Genomic DNA, 20,482 nt, shown 5'->3' with positions numbered 1-20,482 from the left:
CAAAGCCGTGGGTAGCTCTGCGTTCTCTTTGTTCGCGGTTAGATCCTTTGTTCGACGGACTTGCCACTAGGGCCGCAAGGACTCCTTTGTCCGTCGCATCTAAATTATTAGGCTGGAAGGCGAAAAAGCGCCTAGCCGTCCGAAGTTTAACCTCGTCTGCCAGCGTGGAAAGGAGGCAGAAAGAGAAAACGAACAAAGATCAACAGGAGCCCACCGGTGCCGCCGGTCGTGGCTAAGTTCTAGAAATTCGAGCCGTGACCTCAGTGCCCTGGGAACCGGCTCGGCTCCAGGGGAGAGACGCATGGATGGGGAAGGTCCCAGCCTGGATCATCCAACATCGGGCCTGGCGACCAATCGCCGCCGCTCGACGATCTGGAGTAGCGCAACCACCAGCTTTCCGAATTTCTCGTCGCGGACGGCGTCGCCAAGTCTTCAGTGGATGGAGACCACAGCCCACCGCGCCTGATAGGTCGGGTTTTTGGGGGGGCCTTTCGTTTCGCAGGTTTTGGTTTCTGACAGGGAACGCGGTCCACCGAGAGAAATACCCCCCGCGGTGTGATTGGTCGAGCCAGAGAATGGATCCGAGACGACTGGTGGTGGGCGCAGGAAGCCAAATCCAAAATAATAATTAAAAAAAAAAAAAAAAAAAAGAAAAAACCAAAATGAACACACCCGGGGATGCCACCGGCCATGATTGATCAGCGATGACCTCAGGGGCCCACCACCTGCGCCGGATCGGACGGCGGCCATTGGCTCCTAGTCGGCCGGATCCTGGGAAATCCCCCACACGAACCTCGCCCGTTGCTCATTTGCTCTCCCCACAAAATGGCGCAAAAGCTAGGTCGCTCTTCCTGCTGCTCACCTACCAGGTAACCTGGCTGGCTTACCTCCTTGAGTCAAGCCAGGAGCCACCCTCGCCGTGACCTTAGGTTCCGTTCCGTTCCTGTTGAGACCGCTTTCCACGGAGTAGTAATGACCTCTGATGGACGATGTAGTATCAATTGGCTCTGGTTTGGGGGGAAGACCCGGGATTGGGAATGATTACGATCGATGGATTGCTGAGACCCGGCTCGTTTGGAGGCAAATGATGCGGCGCCAACCGCCACCCCATCAGCAGCCACTTTTTTTTTTTTTTTTTTTTTTTTTTTTTTTTTTTTTTTTGTCTTCTGTCTTCTTGCCCTCGGCTCTTCATTCTTTATGTCCATTCCAAGAATGATCCATAATCCCTCTAAACTGTTCCAAGTAAGGGCCATCATCCATCCCGGAATGTCTACCAGAGTGAAATCCCGGCCTTACCGGCAAGGGCGTGGAAGGGAGAATGAATAGAAAAAAAAAAAAAAAAAAAAAAAAAAAAAAAAAAAAAAAAAAGGCAAACCCGAAACATTCAATAATCCAAACAATAATCGGGCGTCACGAGGTCTGGGGTTGAATTCCACGTTCGACAACGATCCACCGGCGTCTTACCATACGATACGATACCCCTTGCTCGGTCTTAGTCATCCCGGTGTACTCGCAGAACTCGCCGTACCTTGCCTCCTGCCCCTGCGCGCTCACCGGTAACTGCCAGCGCTCGGAGTAAGGTAGTAGGTAAGGTCATGTCTATCTTGGATGCGTGTTTACGACATTCAGTGACCCAATGCCCACATTCTCAATTCGACATTGCTGGAGCACATACTGGACTGAAGAGATTATGACATCTCACTCTCCAGTGTCAATTTTCCGGAGTCGTACGGCGTATACATACCTCCCTTTGCATACAAGGCAACTGGGAATCCCGCAGGCAAGAGTCAAGACCAGGCAGCAGCAACAGCCAAGGGGCTGGGGCTGGTTGCATGCATGCATTCCCCGAGGTATCGTACGGATCGGTAATATTAGGTAACGGGGATCGGGGTATCTTATCTGGTGGCTGACAGCTATCTTGTCGTAGCTTTCGGCTGCTGATTCCTGCCTATCTTTCTATTTGTGCAACCGCCGACTCAGCATCCTGAATTGATCGGAAGCTGGCCGAACCGTTGGTGCCGTCACCGTCAGGGCAGGTCGGTCAGAAAAGCAAGTATTGAAGGCATCTCCGGACGGGGTCCAGCCTGGGTAGGAAGTACAAACAAAGCAAACGGCAAGGTGTCATTACGCAGTATTCATCCGAAGGGACGCTGACTGACGGCACGGGCAAAGTTAATCATGCGAAATTAAGGACCAATTTCCACGCGCGGCATTGCCCTCCGAGATACATGCGCCTTGGTTACTCTCGTGAAGAGTCCTTCCTCGGGGGGTCTAGTGAAGACACAGCGGGAGAGGGTTGAGTCGGGAGTCCCTCGTCGCCATTGACTTTTGACCCTGTCCATTCATCTGCGCAGCGAGACTCTGGTTGAGCTTGACTCCAACCGGAGGGACTTAACCGGCATAGGCAGGTCACCGGTAAAGTGCCCCAACCCCTTCGCGGACGGGCGTATCGATACGGCCGAGGACGTACCCGAAGAGGCGTGACGGTACGGTCACCCCAACCAGCGAATCTCCCCGTGACCGGGAGGGTGGAGCGGGCTTGGCTCTGGGCCTGTCATGGCCCATGCTTCCCCTGCAACAGTCGGCGCACTAGCACTGGCGCGCCCCACTGCGGCCCCGGCGGGTCGGTGTGATTGGCGGGCGGCGTTACTAAGAGCGTCTGCTGTTTCGTGGGTGATCCCGCGACAGTCGCTGGGGTAGACCGGCCGGTCGTACATCGCTCCAAGGCGGTTAGCCCGCGGTCAGCAGTCAAACCGAAAATAAATCATTTATTTCATTTCATTTCATCTTCCAAAAAATAATAATAATATAATGCTGATTATTATTCATCCCGTTCAAAATAAATTATCGGGCCAACTGCGTCCTGATGGTCCATTAAGATTCCCCGTGCGAGGTTGACTAAGGGCTGTACGAGATTTAGTTCCTTCCCACTAATTGAGCTAAAGGCCGGTAGTGCCAGTTCGGACGCTCTGTAGAGAAGAAGAGGTACTTGTCGACCTTCCTTGCCTCTCGTCCTTTGACTGCACGCTTTCTTTTTTACTTTACGCCTGGAACAACCTTTCTCTCTTCCTCTCTCTCTCTCTCTCTCCCTCTCTCTGTCCGATCGCTACTTCTCCATCCTCCCTTTTCCTCTCTTCTGCTTCTTCTCTCTCTCGTCCTCTCCCTTTCCCTCTCCCTCTATACACCTCTCCCTCCCTCCTATTTCCCCACCATACCTCCCCGTCCGCCCCTCCCTTATCAATTGACTGCCCAGCCCACTTCCTTTTGCCCCCCTTCCTTGCCGCACGTATCAATTCCGTCCTCCATTCCCCATTCGGCTATCTCCGGCTTACCTCTCCCAATCCGCCTCACACCACATCCTACATCCCGTTGCAACGACGCATTCCAGTCATCGCCGTTCAACGTCGGTTCGGCCTCTCCCTTGATCGGATCTCGTGGATCGATGCTTTCTAGCCCGTTCTTGTGCACGTTGCTCGGTGAGTTGACATCCGTGGCCGCTCCCCTGGATCCTCCAAACTTTAACCCCTGCTGATTGCTGCGCTCGTTTGAAAGTTCCCAAAGATCGAGCTCCCCAGGAACCGCCTCGCCACCGTCCACTTTCCGCGCCCGTGTTCCTTTTTTAACTGTCCTGTTCCTCCGTCCGGTCATCCCGCAATCAACATTCGGATCGTTCGATTGCCCACCGGCCAGCTCCTCAAGTCGGTCCTGGATCGAGTTCTTGTTTCGCTTTCTTTTTCTGCGCCCCGGATTGACTGGTTGGTTTTTCCCTTGAGTTTCCCGTCTTATCTCTGCTTCCTTCCACGGAAACGCCAATGACGGCAGTATTATATTATCCATACCGTCATTAGCATCATAGTCTACGCCATCGTCCTCTCGTGCGCTGATCGCCGGACTTTTATTTCTACCAAGCTTCCGCCGGTGATAGTTTGCTTACTGGATTCATGGAACACAGAATAACCGGTCCATGCTTAGACCGTGATCGTCGCTGTTTCGAGTATCGATATTGAAACCATTCCCTCGGGTCCCTGCTTTCGCAAGTGGATTCTCAAGCTCCAGACCTTTCGGCGCGGGTCTCTGTCTCATAATACGAACGCCGACGCCCTGTGTTTTTCGGTGTATAGCCGGGAAATAGCATGCTAGTAGACTCGATGGTGGGTCAAGAGTTGGGCAGTAGCCCCAAAGTTGAGGATCTCGCAAGCATCAGTGAGATCCCTGCGGATATGTCCAGTGAGTTCTAGCAGTCTTCGTTGTTTTTGCTGCTCGCGCCGTTTACTAACAACAGTCCGGATTTTTCAGCGTCGAAAGACACTGCGAAGAAAGCCGATAGCGCCAACGGTCAGGCCAATGCCAACGCCAATATACCGCCTCCCAAGACCGACAAGCCACGCCCGCATGGTTGCACGACATGCGGTCGGTCCTTTGCTCGGCTTGAACATCTGAAACGCCATGAACGGTCACATACCAAGGAAAAACCATTTGAGTGCCCGGATTGTGCTCGCTGCTTTGCTCGGCGCGATCTGCTGCTGAGACATCAGCAAAAGCTGCACATGACCACGACTCCGTCGTCGCGCCCTAGAAATGCTCGTAGAGAAAGCACCGGCGGCGCAGGTACAGGAGCCAACCGCGTTCGCAAGAATTCCATTGTCAGCAACAACGCCGCCAGCACAATGCGGCCCCGGGCCAATACCATTAGCCATATAGACGCTGCTTCCCTAGGCATTGCGAATGCCACTAACCCACCCCCGTCGGCTCCCGGCCATGCTTATCATCCCAGCCTGGGGTCGGCGCCGCTGGGGTCCAGCCTGGACTATCGCGGATTCAGCAGCAACCACGCTCCGGTGAACGGGCTGGCGAAGCTCGAAACGCAGGGGTTGCCCATGGACCTTTCTGGCGGTCTTCGCACCGCCCCCGTTGGCCACTTCGATGTAAACTTTAGCGATATGTTCATGGGCCATGGCACGACGATTAACCCGGCCCAGCTACACTTCGGTGGTTCGCCGCAGGCCTATGGAAATGACTCCCCGTCCTCCCCATACGCGCAGGCGGCTCATGCCATGCCGACCAGCGCCGACCCGATGATGGAGGACGACTTTGGATTCGAGTGGATGAACGGATTTGACCCCTCGATGCCGATGAGCAAAGGTAATGAATCGGCACTAGACGGGTCGTCTCCCTCAGCCATGAGCACGGGTAGCCAGAGCGGTATCAGTGAGGCGATGATGGACGGATCCAATCGATTTTCCATCTCCACGGCCAGCTGGCACAACCCTTTCCCAGCGCACACGGGGCCGCCCAACCAATTCTCCGTTGATTACACCTCGCCCGCCTTTAACGATCTAGGAATCCCGCCGGAAACCGTCTCTCCCAAGTCCTTGATGGCGCAAAACCCGTTTGCTGAAACCTATGCCACCCCTCCATCCATGACGTCGGTGGGCCAGCCCATTCTGGGTGGACATTCGCAGAGTATGTTATCATCCTCTATGGCAACAAACGGAGAATCTCCTAATCCTCTCAACCTGCCTTTCGCGAATAGTGCCTTACGAACTCACCATTCCGCAACCTCAACGGATACCTTTACAGACTCCACACGACAGGCTCTATTAGCCAGCATGGCCACCCCCTCCGCTTTTAGTCACCGCAAGTACTCCCAGCCCGCCAGCGGCATGATCCATTGCCGCGACCTCTTTTCCCGTCCTAGTTTCAACAGCGCTTCCGGTCAACTGCCCAGCACCTCCGACATGCAGCGTTACATCTCCGCCTACATCACCTACTTCCACCCTCATATGCCCTTTCTCCACATCCCAACCCTCAACTTCCAGGCTCCCGAATACACGAACAACCTTCGCACCCCCAGTGGCCATCTGAACCTCAGCTCCACCGGTGTCGCCGGAGGTGGCGGCTGCCTGATTCTCTCCATGGCAGCCATCGGTGCCCTCTACGAATTCGACACGGCTGCCTCCAAGGACCTTTTCGAGGCCGCGAAAAAGATGATCCAGCTGTATCTGGAGGAACGCCGGAAAGCCGACATGTCCGCCGCTCTGGGCCGTGGTCACGCCGGACGTGACAACTCTGTCCACAACACGCCCCTCTGGTTGGTGCAGGCCATGCTCCTCAATGTCATCTACGGTCACACCTGCGGGGACAAGACCTCGGCCGACATTGCCAGCACGCACTGCGCGGCGTTGGTAAGTCTCGCGCGCGCGGCTGACCTGACCCATCACCTGGACCCCAAGGATCTTCCTCAAGAATATCTGAATACCGCCGTCGGTGCCGGGTCTGGGATGATGGATTCCGAAGGATGGGGCTCATCACCGTTCGGGCCACCCCAAGAACGAAAGGACTGGCTCGATTGGAAGGTTGTGGAAGAACGAAAACGTACTCTCTATGCCATTTTCTCGCTCTCGTGCTTCCTGGTTTCCGCGTACAACCATGCACCGGCTCTCACCAACTCCGAAATCCGCCTGGATTTGCCATGTGAAGAGGACGTCTGGGCCGCCGAATCACCGCAGGCGTGGAGGAAAATTGGCGGTCATCTCGCACCGAAAAGCACCACATCCTTTTCCTCGGCGCTGACGACTCTCCTGACCGCCAGTCATCGAGAGCAGGTCCAGTCGAGCTCTCCAGGCAATCCCACCACTAGTGACGAGGCTGTAAATAGCGAATTGAAGCTTAGCACTTTTGGTTGCCTCGTTCTTATCTATGCGCTCCATAACTACATCTGGGAAACCCGGCAGCGTCATATGGGCCGACAGTGGACGGCAAGGGAGACCGATGCCATGCAAGGACACATTGAGCCCGCCTTAAGGGCATGGCAGACCGCGTGGGCCAACAACCCCCTCCACAGTCTAGAGCGACCCAACCCTTATGGGGCGGGTCCGCTTTCCGCCGACAGCATTCCCCTTCTGGACCTTGCCTACGTGCGGTTGTTCGTGAACCTCGGCCGATGCAAAGAGGCTTTCTGGCAGAGGGATTGGAACGCGATGTCAGATGAGCTTGCACGGGGCACGGAAATCGTGCATCACGCCGAGGACGTGCCTTGTGACATTTTGGACCCGTCCATGACCGATGTCACTCAGCAACCTGGCATTCGCCGTGATTCGGTGGCCGATCTGGGGGTAGGAGACCTTACCATTTCGAGAACCCCAACCCGGGAGAATCCCACGGAGACTTTGATGGGCGTGTATCGGCCCGGCCAGTCCAAACGAGAGCGACATCTACGGAAAGCTGCATTCTACGCAGCAGACTCCATATCCATGTCTGATCGACTTGGGAACACCTTTGCCGAATTCACGTGCAGGGAGCTGCCAATCCAGTGTGCCATGTGCGCCTTTGACTGTGCCCAGGTCCTGGCGGAATGGATTACGACGGTGCAGGAGCGCGTCGGTCCTTATTTGGGGGTTCTAGGCCGAGACAACGTTGATCTGGTACAGGCCTCCAATGCCATGCTACTGGAGGAGGAAGATTGTAAACTGTTGGACAAGATCAAAGAAATCCTCGCAAGTGTTGAAAGCAAAATGCAGAGAGAGGTGCAGAGCAGTGCGACCGTGTCAGCTCTGAGTGTCTTACAGCGGCTTCCCAGCGTTGTGGAAGGAGGATATGGCTGCAAGATACTCATCGCCACAGCAAGCCTTCTTGATCGAGCTGCTGTGTGGCCAGGTTAGTTTGCCCTTTAGTCTTCGTTCTTATTGGATTCGGTGATGTCATCTAACTTCCTTCATAGTCATCAAGTTGATGGCGCGTTCGCTTGAAGCGCAAGCTATGCGCCTCAAGGAGCGTTCCGAAAGCTCGGCCATGGCTTCCAACTGAACCGACGTGAGATGACACTATCGCTGATTTTTGCGCCGTTTCTGCTTTTGGGGTTTCACAACACCCTGCGGTATGGTTACGTGTCATGACTGGGTTGCTCTTCTTTCTCGCCGTCCTTCTTACCAATGAAGCCGCCCCTCTGGGCAAGTAATGATTTGATGCTTGCCTAGACGAAAGTTTATGTGGTTGTCCGACATGCGATGGTTTTTTCGACCTGTTACACTATTTTCAAGTTTCTACTGCGGTCTATTCCCGAGGGGTTATGCAAGAATTTCTGTGGAAGCGTTCCCTGTCGGAGTGCTTTTTTTCTTTCTTTTTTCTTCAATGCGACTTGAGACGACAAGCAAGATGCCGGAGTTTCTATGGAAGGGTGGATGTCTTCTATTATTATTTCCGTTGCATTTTCACGAACCTTTTCTCGCCTTTCATGTTGGCCATGTCGGGGACTTTGCGGTCGGCTTGATATTACCAACCCGACCTGTACCACGTCTCTACTGTCCGAGTCATACACGATTTGGCATGACAACTCGAAGAGTCCTTGAGATACGGCCTATTTTTATCTGCATTCCGCCTGTAACCTTTGTTTTCACCATTGCGAGCGATGTCTTTTTTTTCATTGCACTGTATGTTTTATGTCTGTTTTTCTTCCTGTGTCATGATTCCTCTTGTTCGATCTGCACGCATTGCATTGTGTTGTCTGTTTTGATACGAAGGATAAGCGGGCTCAGACGACAATCATCCCACTCTCTGGCGGATGTCTCAACCCCGATCGCACCTTACCTGCCACTCTGCTCTATCCTCTTGTGCCCTGTTTTGATGAGCTCCCAATACGAAGATGAAATGAACCATGAACGATCTGATCTACGCGCACCATCCGAACCAATGTCCACGGCGTCCCTCGAAACGTGACGTGATTGACTGCTGGTTTTGGTTCGACTGGATATGCATGTGCTCGCGTGTGAGCACTGTCGCTGCTAGGTATTCAATTACCTGTCGTGGTCTGTGTGGGCTTGATATGATACGTGATATATCTGGCTGTTTTTGTGCATATAGTGAGACGAATTACTCTGTGTATATAAGTGTTTCAATTTATTGGTGTGGTTTAAATATTTGAGTAGATGTGCAGGTCTATAGAGTGAGCAAAGGTCTTCGTGGATGTTGCATCGGTAAACGCTATGATAATCTACAATGAGATAGAACTGTCTCAGTATATGAAATAAGTCCAGACAGAATAATCCCAAAAAATCTTAACTCCATTTTTCTTTTATCACATCTACCTACTAAACAGATAGACAGACAAGTGGGGAAATAACATCTACACACATAAAAACCATGCCAACCACAATAAGACCAACAACAGATAGAATATTTTAATAAAAAAAAAAAGAACTGGAAAAGAAAAAGTCTGATCTAATCTATACAATAAGCCTCTCAAACGAATACTTCCCGACCGCCTTACGCTTCAAGTACCCGATCTCACGATGACTCCGGGCCTTGACTTCTCCGGTGGACTTCTTGACCTTGGTGCGCGAGACGTCGTTCGCGCCCTTGAGTGATAGCGGGAGCAGCTTTCCAGCGGCGTCGCCGTCCTCGGCGCCCTCGTCGCCGGCCCCGAAGACCATCAGGTCTGCGCCGTTGAGTTTCTCGTGGCGCACGCGCGTCGAGAGTGGGGGTTCGGCATCGGAGGCGGGCTGGAGGTCTGTGTTGGTGGTGGTGGTGGTGGTGGTGGTGGTGGTGTTGTCGTGAGAGGAGGAGGAGGGGATGGAGGCCTTGCCGCGGGTGGATGGGGTGGCGAGGCTGTGGACGTTGTTGGTGTAGCGGATGTATTCGCGCAGGATGCCGGTGAGGTAGGCGGCTTCTTCGACGCCGGCGAGGGCGGCGGAGACCTCGGACTTCATGTCGGCGATGAGGTCCATCTCGCGGGTCGGGGCATCGGCGAGGTCCGCGGAGGCGGAGATCCAGCCGGAGGGGCCGATGGCGTCGACGGAGGCGTTGAGCAGCGTGGCGATGGTGTCCAGGGAGAGGGTGGGCGTGGTCTGGTGCGGCGAGATCGGGGTGGGAGGGTTCTCGGTGAAGCGGGTGGTGTGGCCGCCGACGGCGAGGGAGAGGCGCAGGTGGTGGACGAGCGAGAGGATGTCGGTGCGCGAGAGGGCGGAGCGGATCGAGTGGGTGATGGCGGGGGCGGGATGGGCGTGGATCTTCTGGATGGTGGTGTTCAGGCCCAGGAAGATATCTTTGAGGGCGTCTTGGATGGTGCTGGTGCTGGTGCTGGTGGTGAGGGCGGATTGGTCGGGTTGGTCGGGCTCCTCGCCGGAGGTGATGGCGAGGGTCTTTGCCGTCTCTTCTTCCAGGGCGAGCGAGCGCGCGTGGGCGGTGTTGAGGAAGGTCTTGAGCGCGTAGGCGAGTTCGTCCGGGTTGAAGATCGTGGGACCCTGGAGGACGCTGAGGAGACGCTGGAGAGTGGCGTCGGAGTCGATGAGCGCCTGGACAAAAGAGCCGACTGGGAGGGAGGGCAGGATGCGCGGCTTGAGGGACCGGCGCAGGGCAATCTCAACGTTGTCTGCTGAGAGGTGGCCGAGCTGGATGAGCCATTCGCAGGTCTCGGACGGCCAGAAGTCGATGGACAGGCGGAAGGTCGACGAGGCGGAGAGCTTGTCCTGGCTGCTGCCGGCATCCTGGACGGAGAAGATGAACGTGAGGAGGAACAGGGTGACTTCGACGTTAACGTATTGACCCCGTGCGGGCAGCTTCGCCGAGTCGTCCACGTTGAAATAGGCCTGGACCGCGCGGTCAAAGGCGCCAGCATCCTTGGATTTGGCGGATTCGCGGAGGTCGGTGGTCAGTTGGTTCCATCGGTCGATCTGCTCCTGTGAATTGAGGCCCAGCGAGTTCACCTGCTCGACGCGGGGCTTCTTGGAAGCTGCGTCCCATTGCGAGGCGGAGGAACCAATGCCGCGTCCGATGGCGTCGATCAGAAGACCGTCCCTGGGTCGCTTGACGGACGAAGCCAGTGTCGCGTGCGAGGAGCTCAAGTCGAATCCATACAAGATGTTGCCCTTGGCTGCGACGGCAATGCCAAGCTTCGCGAAATAGCTGATGAATTTTGTGGGCGCCTTGGGGCTCGAAGAGATGTTAGGGACATCGTCGAAGGCGATACTTCGCTGGATCGACTTGTACTGCGTGTCGAACAATGCGATAATCGACTTGCCGGCTCCGATCACCGTCTGCGGCGAAACTCGCATGACCGAGGAGAACTCTTCGTCGTCGAGGATGAATTTGGAAGTTGCCGTTGGCTTGTACTGGGACAGATCGAAGTTGATAAATCCCTTCCGGCAAGAGAGGTTCAGCCCCGCCGATGCGGCGTGGAAATCCCATTCCAACCCATTGCTCTCAAACGTCTCTTCGGCGTCGATATCGGGGATGCTGACAGTGATGAGGTGTCTCAATTTCTGGCTCTCATCCAGGCGAGTCTGCGACACGTTTCCAGGAACGGAGAACATGGAGATTTTCACGTTGTTCAGCTTGATTTGTTGAGATCCGGTAGGGTGCGAGACGACCAGCAATATCGACGGCTCATCCACGCCGGAGTTCGTCAGGTCTCCCAAAGCCAAAGTCGCAAGGTCTTGGCGTTTCTTTAGGAGCGCTTTCTTCGCGTCCTCATATTCGACGAGGAAGCATGCACGCACGGTATCGGACGAGCCCTGCGCCAGCTCGCTAGGTCGGATGCTCCATCGCTGAGTCGCAAGATCAGCTGCCAGCCGGCGCACACGACCGTCTTCGTGAACAGCCAGCACATCGAACGAATCATCTTCTCTATCAACACCAGAGGCAGTCGGAACCAAACCGACAAAGATGGCCGGGCTATCCGAATCCTTCACGGAGAAGGACGAGGAAGAAATCACGGGTGCAGTCGATCCATTTCCACCACTTTCTTCGACAAACGATTTGATCTCGCGCTGAGGGTTCACTGCGACATACGTCTGTCGCTTGACAACGGGCTTGTTCGAAAGCTTTCTGCGCACCGAGCATGGCTGGCATGAAAACGAGGACTGCGGTGGGACGGCATAGGAGGTAACCAGCTTCGGAGTTTGAACCTAGAAAGTTCAGAATTTTAGCAAGTTGTGCTACATTTCCAGCGCAACTCGAGTGCATACATTGTAAATGTTCACAGCCTCTCCATCGACTGCGACGGCCACTTCATATCTCTTGCGCTTTTTCGAGTCGGCCAATCCATGCACTTCACCGATGCGGATTTTTCCAGTCGAAGCTTGCAAGGGGCGAGGCAATTGAGCCAGCACCGACGGCGGTTGCAAATCCATCTTAGCAGAATCTATACCGTGGAATATCAAAATGCGCGACGGGTGCCGCTGAACGCTGGATCAACGAAGCTGCATGAACAAATTCAATTCGATGCATCCCGAAAAATTTCTGGATCTTCAGTTCCTCCGGCGCCGAGTCTATACCCCTTACGGCTAGCGTTGGATCCATGCACGTTATGCATCCTGCTGACTCATCATTGCATATTACATGTCTGGATGCCACGATATTCAGGCAACTACCCCGTCATTAAGTGGCCCGCAGCAGACGCGCCTCTGCGCGTCTTTTTGGTGCGTCGTCGGCCGTGTCGCTCCCTCAATGATGCCTCTCTCAGCGACAACACCCCTTCCACCACTTACATTATCCCCTCTACACTCCGCCATATCACTTGAAACACACCGTCAGAGACCTCTTCTGTGATCTTACTTTCCATGTTTCTACCCGCCTCTACGCAACTGTTATTAATGCGATGAGTATTAGCTCACCCAATGGGTATATTGCCGGGACCTATGGCCATGGAGCAAAGCGAGGAACGCAACATCCACCCGTTCTTTCGGAAAGGTCCTATCTTCATTCTTCTTTCACTTTGCCTTACTGATTTCCGGTAGATGCTCCCGCGAATATTCCTAACGGCACCGCCATACACGAACCTCAACCCTCTGTAAAAACCGAATCGTACGCGGGCAACAATCTCTCTCACTCGACCAATTCCCTACAATACGGCTCTCACCAGAATCCCCCCGCTACACTTGAACAAGATCCTAACTCGGAGCGAAGGAAACGGCGCAAGACAGACAAGTCGAACAATAAGGGCCAGGCTGGGTCGATTGCGAACTTCATAGTTGGCAAGCAAATCAATGGAACTTCGGAAAGTGAAAATACCCTGATGAAGGGGACTCCCTCATCAGATCACGGCCAACCAGCTTCGGTGTCTGAGCCTCCAGTCGATCCCGCCCTAGAGGGGCTTACTTTTATCGTCCAAGACAACCCCGACTCCCAAGAGCAATCAGAACAACAGTCAAGCACTTGCATCGCACATACGTCAGTTGACTCTGGTACCGCGAATGAATTGACGCAAAGAAGATCTTCAAGACAAAAAACGGTCAAATTATTCCCGAACGGAAAGCTGTTGAGCTCACCGGGGCCCGAACAAATCGACGAGACGCCAAAGAGAAGAGTCAGCAAGCGTGGGAAAACGAATGGTCAGAAAGACGGCGGTAAAAGGAGACTGCTTGTTGTCAAGTATGGTACCGATGGTGAAGCTAGACAACGCCTTGGGGCATTGATCGATGAGATCATCGGTGGACGAAGAAAGCACGGCGCTCCTAGCGTGGTTCCTGCTCCGACATCTGCCCCCAAGAAACAATTACCTCCTAAACCTACGCACCCATTCTTCATGAAAAAGGCCACCAAACCAGATACACCGCCGATCCCCTTGTCTGACCATAGCTCTGGACAGGGTGCCACAGCAGCTACTGAATCTCCGGCATCGACCCCAGCTAGCAATGGCTCGAATCCGGGTAGAAAACCGGCAAACGCTTACCCGACACCATTCACCAGTTTCCGACCCAAGCCTAAATCTCCGGAACCTGTTCAGCCAATATGGCCTCCACAGGATTTGACGCATATTCGCGGAATCGATGCGGAGCCTTTACGGACCCAGTTTTCCTTGGACCTGCACCTAAAGAAAGCCAAAATGGCAGCCGTTTGTATCCATAACAAGGAGAATGTTCTTTCGCCTGAAGTGCAGGGCTACGATCATGATACAGAACCAATTCTGCGAATCCCAGGAAGAGCCATTGCCAGTGGGGCCATTCTGCAAAAGGCAGTCACCAAAGAACTCTCTCCGCCATCTTTGTCCAAGCCAAACGAAAACTCCCTGAGCAGTACCTGCCATCCTGCCATTCGAAAGCTGCATTCATCCCTTAAGATCTCGATGACGGCTTTTGATCGCGGACAGTACGATAGCCTTCTTTGGGCTCACAAATACGCCCCCAATACATCGGACGACGTTCTTCAACCTACCCGAGAAGCATCCATGCTACGTGACTGGTTGAAATATCTCATGGTATCTGCCGTCGACACTGGTAAAATCTCAAAGGATGCCGAGAAAGCGAAACGAAAGTCAGACGAAAAGAAACGGAAAAAACGCAAGAAGTCAGATAAACTCGACGGGTTTATTATTTCGAGTGAAGATGAAGCGTTTGAACTTGGTGAGATTAGTGGCTCCGACGATGAACTGGCTGGCGATGTAACAATTCCGACCAAAAAGTCCGTCATTAGGCCTGCAGACTTGGCCAGTGGCCCTTCCAAATCCGGGACCGACAAAAGCCGTGTTTCGAATGCAATTTTACTCAGTGGTCCCTCTGGATGTGGAAAGACTGCATCCGTCTATGCGGTGGCGAAGGAGCTTGACTTCGAGGTCTTCGAGATAACCCCGGGAAACAGGCGCAGCGCTAAGGATATCCTAGACCGGGTTGGTGACATGACACGGAACCACCTCGTACAGCATGTCGGCTCTGGCGAACAGCGCTCTAATAGCCAAACTCCTGACACTGAGCCTCAAAGTCTGGCGTCCGAAGATACTAAGCAGAACAAGCTGGCGGGTTTCTTCAAGTCGGTCCCAGCGAAAGCGCCGAAGAAAAAAGCCAAGTCTCCGGAAAAGGAGCCTGAAAAAGAATCAGACCAGAAGCGTTCTCGTCATCAGAAGCAGTCTTTGATCCTTTTGGAGGAAGCGGATGTTCTGTTCGACGAGGATAGACAATTCTGGTCAGGCGTTCTCTCCCTCATCCAGCAATCAAAACGGCCGATCGTTATAACCTGCAACGACGAAAGCCTCATTCCTCTTGGCGATGTTTCTTTTCATGCCATTCTCCGATACCGAGCTCCTCCACAGCACCTCGTTGTGGACTACCTGCTTCTTTTGACCGCTAATGAGGGCCACATGGTCAAACGAGAAGCCATCGATGATCTCTACACTGCGACGGGCAAAGACCTCCGTCGATCGATCATGGAGCTAGATTTTTGGTGTCAAATGGCCGTTGGCAGCGAGAAATCTGGCCTTGACTGGTTGGTTGACAGATGGCCACCAGGGGTGGATCTGGACCACGATGGTCATCCAGTGAGAGTGCTCAGTTTGAACACCTATGAACGATTCATGGGCTGGTTCAGTCGCGATATGATGATGAGCAACAGCTTAGACCGGTTGGTCGAGCCTCAACAGGAGTCCCTGGATTGGTGGCAACTGAGTCTTCAAGATAGCGAATGGCTAGCGGGCCTGGGCAAACACTCATCTTATACCCCCTCCCCTCAGTCTAACCAGGAACGACTTGAACAACTACGACATCAAGACGACCTGTTCGAGATGAGGAGTGTTCTGGACATCCTGGGCTCGGATTGCTCTCTTGATCACCGCATGGTAAGTTGGGATTTTCTCTTGGACAAAATACCGGACCTGTCAATGCTGATACTCGCAGGATCCTGTTGATACCTTCATGCCTCAACTTTCCGAGAAACAGAGGACAAACTACATAGAAGGTCACCAACTACTGAGCGCCGACCTCACCCCCGATTACTCCCTACTCTCAAAAGCCATTGGGGGCACTTTTGGAGTTCTTCTGGAGAAAATCTCCCGACCACAACATGAAATGGACGTCGAGACCTCCCAATCGACTAAAGTTTTAGCAAATATCACCAGAGCAAAGGCAACAGGCCCTACCTCCGCCGACTTTTTAAGGGCCTTCGAGCCCGTCATGCGAGCCGACTACGCTTTTCCCATCCCCACAGGGCGTTTGGCTCCATCCTTCGAGAACGGAATTGGTCCTATTGTAGAGGACCTAGCACCCTATATCCGAGCCATCATGGCGTTTGACCTGCGACTCGAACATCATCGATTACAACTTAGCGGACTCCTCTCGCAGCAAGGACAAGGAACAAAGCGGGTTCGCAAGACAAGAGCGAGTCGAGCGGCCCTCGAAGGGGGGAGCAAGTCCGAAACCCGAAAAGAGCGGTGGTTTCCTCCAGACACTAACCCGGGGCCTCTCCTCGCAACCGGTAAAAAGGAGTGGCAGGATCTCCTTGTGCAGAAAGGATACTTGACCGTGAGCTCCGTCGAGGAAGCCGGGCGAGAGACGAGTGAGCCGGTCGTCGAGAGCTCCAGCGAGGGAGGCATATAATGAATGAACACTACATGTATAGATACCCCGTTATGGGATGGGCTCGGAGTTTTATTTTTCGTGATATGCGGGCAATGTATACCAATGCGATGTTGACATATATAAAATATATAACATATAGACTCCTGTGTGGAAATCACATGGGTAAACATGATATCGTCATAGCTGTCCAATAATAGACTAGCGTGGTCCACCGCCCGCCCCCCAAGGAACTCGTTCTGCTCCCTCGTCCTTATCACTCCCTCACTCACTTCCTGGGGAGAGCCGGTCCTTTTCCCTCTGGTGCTTCATCGCGTCTCTCTCAGTTGCCAATCCATATCCAGGCATCTGTGCCCCGTCTTTGTTTGGGAGCCGTTAGACTTGTTTTTTGTCACTGCTGTTGCTTGCGTTATCCGCTCTATCCCCCCATCATTGTCGCCGAACTCCGCTCCTCGAATAACAGAAGCCTGTTGCAGTTCTTCGCTGCGTCGCTCGTCTGAATATAACTATCTCTCCTCATGTCATTATTCGGCACATCCCCAGAGGACTCGCCCGGGGGTCAATCCGCCCTGCGATCCAAGTCCTCTCTTTTCGCCGACGAACCCTTCGGTGGTGGTAATTCCGCCCTGGGCTCGTCCTCCCTATTCGCAGACGACGACGGTTCGAGCTCGCCATGGAACAACAACGCAAGCAAGCGGACCGCCCGACATGAGATCGTGAAAACGTTACTGCCCGAGTCAGATGTTCCCGAAAACTACATTGATACCTACGACTTGGTGCTATCGGGTGGAGATCGCGTCGGCGCCCGGGTGGGCTTAACCTCCGTTCGGGAAATTCTGTCGGGCAGCGGACTAAGCGCCACCGATCAAGCGAAGATTCTCAATCTCGTTGTTACGGGCGACGGTGATGACGCGAATGGCCTGGGTCGTAGCGAATTCAATGTGCTGTTGGCACTTGTGGGTCTTGCGCAGGAAGGCGAGGATTTGACGTTTGACGCGGTGGATGATCGACGCAAAAGTAAGAGCTCTCTTTGACGGTCATCCAGGTCCCTTGCTAACTTGGACACAGAGCTTCCGACTCCTCGGAGCTCATATTTTGATGCACTGCACGCGAAACAGGAATCGGCCACCTCCGATCAGCCCGCCGAACGACCCGCCACGCCCCCTTCCCGCTCCACGCAAGTCCGGGAGCCGAACTCCGCACATTCCCGCAGATCAGGTCGAGAAACATTGGGTGGCCTCGAGTCCGACCCTTGGGGTAGTCCGGAGCTTCACCGCGACCATGCCCATGCGCAAACGGAATCCAGCCACCCGGTGTTGAATGGATACGGGAGCGTGCGGTCGACGACGAATGCTTGGGCCAGTCGCCCCGGGGAGGAGGGCGGCCGAAATGAGGTGACATCAAGTCACCGCGCAAATGGTCAAACGGATACGGAATCTGCTGCCAGCAGCGCAGGGTTCGGCTGGGGCGGAAGCTTCGGCAATCCGTCCGATGCGGGTGGGCTTGGAGGCGGGCCTGTCCAAGCTGGACTTGGTGGCTTTGCACCTTCGGGCAATGACCAAGGCGAGTCAAATGCTCGTCGCCGGTCTCTGGGAATTGGCCGTGTGGCCAGTCCACACCTGGAAGAGCTGATCACGGTCACTCTGCTACCGGAGAAGGAGGGCATGTTTATGTTCCAGCATCGCAACTACGAGGTGAAATCCGCCCGTAGAGGAAGCACCGTCATCCGACGCTACAGCGATTTTGTCTGGCTCTTGGATTGCCTTCACAAACGATACCCATTCCGACAATTGCCCCTTCTCCCCCCGAAGAGAATCTCAGGTACGTCAATGCAAAGGCTTGCTCAAATAAGCTTACTCACCTCTTTTCGATTGAAGTCAATGGCACTCACCTTGCAGCGGACTCTACATCATTTCTCGAAAAGCGACGTCGCGGACTCGTTCGGTTCAGCAACGCCCTTGTTCGGCATCCGGTTCTCAGCCAGGAACAGCTGGTCATCATGTTTTTAACCGTGCCCACGGTATGTATTTGTTCGTGATTTGAGCGCATCTAGCTGACGTGACGTTAGGAGCTTTCTGTGTGGCGGAAGCAAGCCAACCTCTCGGTTCAGGATGAATTCACCGGCAAAGCTCTTCCTCCCGACCTAGAGGACTCGCTCCCGGCTACTCTCACGGACACATTTGAGACGGTGCGAGGCGGCGTCAAACGGTCGGCCGAGGTGTACATCAATCTTTGCACGCTGCTTGACCGCCTGGCCAAGCGCAACGAAGGGCTGGCTGCGGACCATCTACGGTTTTCGCTTGGACTGCAATCGCTCACGGAAGTGACTCGGGACACCTATGCTATCGACACCAACGACGTCCCTCTGCTGAACGAGGGCATCAAAGCCACCGCCAGCCATCTGTCGGCGAGCCAAAGCCTGCTCGAGGACGAGGCACGGGCGTGGGAGACGGGGATTCTGGAGGACCTCAAGCGCCAGCGGGACTGCCTGGTCAGCGTGCGGGAGATGTTCGACCGACGAGACCGATATGCGCGCAGTAATATCCCCCAGCTGGAGCGACGCATCGAGACCAACGAACGGAAGCTGCAGGACCTGCGGACTCGGCCCCAGGGCACCGTCAAGCCGGGCGAGATCGAGAAGGTGGAGGAATCGATTTTCAAGGTAAGCCGCCGTAGCCCTCGAAAGTGGGGTGAAGACTAATCCAACACGTGGTGGGGACAGGACAAGGAATCGATTGTGCAGCAACATGCACGCGGGGTGTTCATCCGGGAATGCATCCGTGACGAGCTGGTGTATTTCCAACAGAGCCAATATCACATCAGCCGCCTGCACCAGGACTGGAGCCAGGAGCGGGTCAAATACGCGGAACTGCAGGCTGACAACTGGCGGTCCTTGAGTGACCAAGTGGAAGGGATGCCGCTGGGGGACTGATCGAGTGACGAGTTGATTGGTCGAGGAGTTCTGATTTGCCATCTGACGGGTCATTTTTTGCTTTCCAAGTCGAGGTTTTTTCTGCGTTTGACGGCGCCTGTCGATGCTCAGCCGTGTGACACTTTAGCCGGATACATTGTTGATTTTGCTCGTTCCCCATTTCGATTACGTGCGACATATTTTGGAGACTGATCTAAATTTGACTGTTCTCGGGCAGCGGTCGCTGCAGGCGACATATCTGACCGGCGTCTTGGTGCGCTTCCATCTCCGAAGTCCTCAGTATAGCTACCTATCTACGGCGTAGGGTATTAGGTAGTAGCCCAGGTAACCCGTAGCTTCCGCAGTTACATCCGAGAGAAGTACCGGTGACCTGGCGCACTGTGGACAAGCTCCTCTCTCGTAGGTATCGGTACCTGAGGGCTCTGCAGTGGGGGCACGGCGAGTGGCGGCCAATAGGATGCGAGATCAGTAGTCTTGGCAGCCCTGCAGGGCTGGGCACGGGATCCGGCCTGACTAAGCCGCATCGCCGGAAATTGCAAACAGAATGTATGCCGAGTCTCTTTTCCATCTTCATTTTCTTTCCTTCTTCCTGCCGGTCATCATCTGTCTGCCTGACACTTCGCGTGGGCCACGGCCTGAACACTACGCCTTCCAAGATCTCGTCATCCAGCGGTACGAGCCAACAACCTGCTCACTACGCTCGCACTAACAGCACTAGTCCCGAGGGTCCGCCCCGCCAAGCCGCGAGTGCGAGCAGCAAATCCCCGCCGAGTCTCCTCCTGCCGCGTCTGGGCGCCGCTGATTCCTTCGTCCGACCTGCTCGTCTTCCCCAGACCTTCCCTCCGTCGTCATCAGAATCAGTATGTCGGTCTTGGCCCGACTTTGCGATTTCTTGGTCTTCGCTTCCTGATTTTTCCTTCGCCTCCCCTCTCTCCCTTCCTCGCCTGCCCAGACTCTTGTCCTGCTCTGGTCGCTTCTTGTCGTCGCTTGTTCTCTCTTGTCTTCTCTTGTCCTTCTTGTCTTTTCTTGTCGACCCCCTCTTTACCCTCTTTTTTCCGTTGTCTCTTTCTTTATTTTTTTTTTTTTTGTCTGGGTCTACCCGCGTCGCTGCTATCTGTCGATTGCCTCTCCGCCCTGCACGGAGAGCGATCTTTCGATCTGTCCCAGGTAAGTCCTCTGGCTCCAATCACAATCCGGATTTCTGCCCTTTTTACCCTCGTTTGCTTCCCTCACCTCGTGCCCTTCCACAATTTATACTTTCTCATAATCCGCC

The 20,482-nt window shown here is 54.3% G+C and overlaps 5 protein-coding genes across 5 annotated transcripts; 4 read left to right on the top strand and 1 right to left on the bottom strand.

Moving 5' to 3' along the window:
- The first annotated feature begins 3,985 nt into the window (after positions 1–3,985).
- Positions 3,986–7,896, top strand: amdX (putative C2H2 transcription factor (AmdX)). The gene is made up of 3 exons (XM_024842580.1): positions 3,986–4,227; positions 4,297–7,656; positions 7,721–7,896. The coding sequence occupies exons 1-3, from the start codon at positions 4,134–4,136 to the stop codon at positions 7,804–7,806; spliced, it is 3,540 nt and encodes a 1,179-aa protein (XP_024706569.1). The 5' UTR covers positions 3,986–4,133; the 3' UTR covers positions 7,807–7,896.
- Positions 7,824–8,753, top strand: P170DRAFT_163541 (uncharacterized protein). The gene has a single exon (XM_024842581.1). The coding sequence runs from the start codon at positions 7,987–7,989 to the stop codon at positions 8,713–8,715; it is 729 nt and encodes a 242-aa protein (XP_024706568.1). The 5' UTR covers positions 7,824–7,986; the 3' UTR covers positions 8,716–8,753.
- A 292-nt stretch (positions 8,754–9,045) lies between these two features.
- P170DRAFT_455498 (uncharacterized protein) lies at positions 9,046–12,184 on the bottom strand. Its single transcript, XM_024851530.1, has 2 exons — positions 11,961–12,184; positions 9,046–11,900 (listed from the first exon to the last, which is right to left on the bottom strand). Exons 1-2 carry the CDS (start codon positions 12,123–12,125, stop codon positions 9,222–9,224), a joined length of 2,844 nt encoding a protein of 947 aa, XP_024706567.1. The 5' UTR covers positions 12,126–12,184; the 3' UTR covers positions 9,046–9,221.
- A 244-nt stretch (positions 12,185–12,428) lies between these two features.
- Positions 12,429–16,415, top strand: P170DRAFT_407044 (uncharacterized protein). Its single transcript, XM_024846663.1, has 3 exons — positions 12,429–12,684; positions 12,732–15,541; positions 15,600–16,415. Exons 1-3 carry the CDS (start codon positions 12,612–12,614, stop codon positions 16,296–16,298), a joined length of 3,582 nt encoding a protein of 1,193 aa, XP_024706566.1. The 5' UTR covers positions 12,429–12,611; the 3' UTR covers positions 16,299–16,415.
- Positions 16,416–16,554: 139 nt separating this feature from the next.
- Positions 16,555–19,466, top strand: mvp1 (sorting nexin Mvp1). The gene is made up of 5 exons (XM_024849135.1): positions 16,555–17,294; positions 17,346–18,098; positions 18,155–18,297; positions 18,346–18,939; positions 19,000–19,466. Exons 1-5 carry the CDS (start codon positions 16,796–16,798, stop codon positions 19,207–19,209), a joined length of 2,199 nt encoding a protein of 732 aa, XP_024706565.1. The 5' UTR covers positions 16,555–16,795; the 3' UTR covers positions 19,210–19,466.
- The last annotated feature ends 1,016 nt before the right edge of the window (positions 19,467–20,482 follow it).

The sequence above is a fragment of the Aspergillus steynii genome (genome assembly GCF_002849105.1).
Source record: "Aspergillus steynii IBT 23096 chromosome Unknown P170scaffold_3, whole genome shotgun sequence".
Taxonomy (NCBI): Eukaryota; Fungi; Ascomycota; class Eurotiomycetes; order Eurotiales; family Aspergillaceae; genus Aspergillus; species Aspergillus steynii.
The sequence above is the reverse complement of the archived record's forward strand: the minus strand, read 5'-3'. Positions and strand labels throughout refer to the sequence as shown.

Excerpts from the sequence above, each read along its gene's own strand:
- amdX (XM_024842580.1), top strand. The coding sequence starts at position 4,134 with ATGCTAGTAGACTCGATGGTGGGTCAAGAGTTGGGCAGTAGCCCCAAA. Across the intron at positions 4,228-4,296 it reads GATCCCTGCGGATATGTCCA|CGTCGAAAGACACTGCGAAG; the intron begins GTGAGTTCTAGC and ends CGGATTTTTCAG. Across the intron at positions 7,657-7,720 it reads TCGAGCTGCTGTGTGGCCAG|TCATCAAGTTGATGGCGCGT; the intron begins GTTAGTTTGCCC and ends CTTCCTTCATAG.
- P170DRAFT_163541 (XM_024842581.1), top strand. The coding sequence starts at position 7,987 with ATGTGGTTGTCCGACATGCGATGGTTTTTTCGACCTGTTACACTATTT.
- P170DRAFT_455498 (XM_024851530.1), bottom strand. The coding sequence starts at position 12,125 with ATGGATTTGCAACCGCCGTCGGTGCTGGCTCAATTGCCTCGCCCCTTG. Across the intron at positions 11,901-11,960 it reads AGGCTGTGAACATTTACAAT|GTTCAAACTCCGAAGCTGGT; the intron begins GTATGCACTCGA and ends TGAACTTTCTAG.
- P170DRAFT_407044 (XM_024846663.1), top strand. The coding sequence starts at position 12,612 with ATGGGTATATTGCCGGGACCTATGGCCATGGAGCAAAGCGAGGAACGC. Across the intron at positions 12,685-12,731 it reads CCACCCGTTCTTTCGGAAAG|ATGCTCCCGCGAATATTCCT; the intron begins GTCCTATCTTCA and ends GATTTCCGGTAG. Across the intron at positions 15,542-15,599 it reads GCTCTCTTGATCACCGCATG|GATCCTGTTGATACCTTCAT; the intron begins GTAAGTTGGGAT and ends TGATACTCGCAG.
- mvp1 (XM_024849135.1), top strand. The coding sequence starts at position 16,796 with ATGTCATTATTCGGCACATCCCCAGAGGACTCGCCCGGGGGTCAATCC. Across the intron at positions 18,099-18,154 it reads CCCCCCGAAGAGAATCTCAG|TCAATGGCACTCACCTTGCA; the intron begins GTACGTCAATGC and ends TTTCGATTGAAG. Across the intron at positions 18,298-18,345 it reads TGTTTTTAACCGTGCCCACG|GAGCTTTCTGTGTGGCGGAA; the intron begins GTATGTATTTGT and ends ACGTGACGTTAG.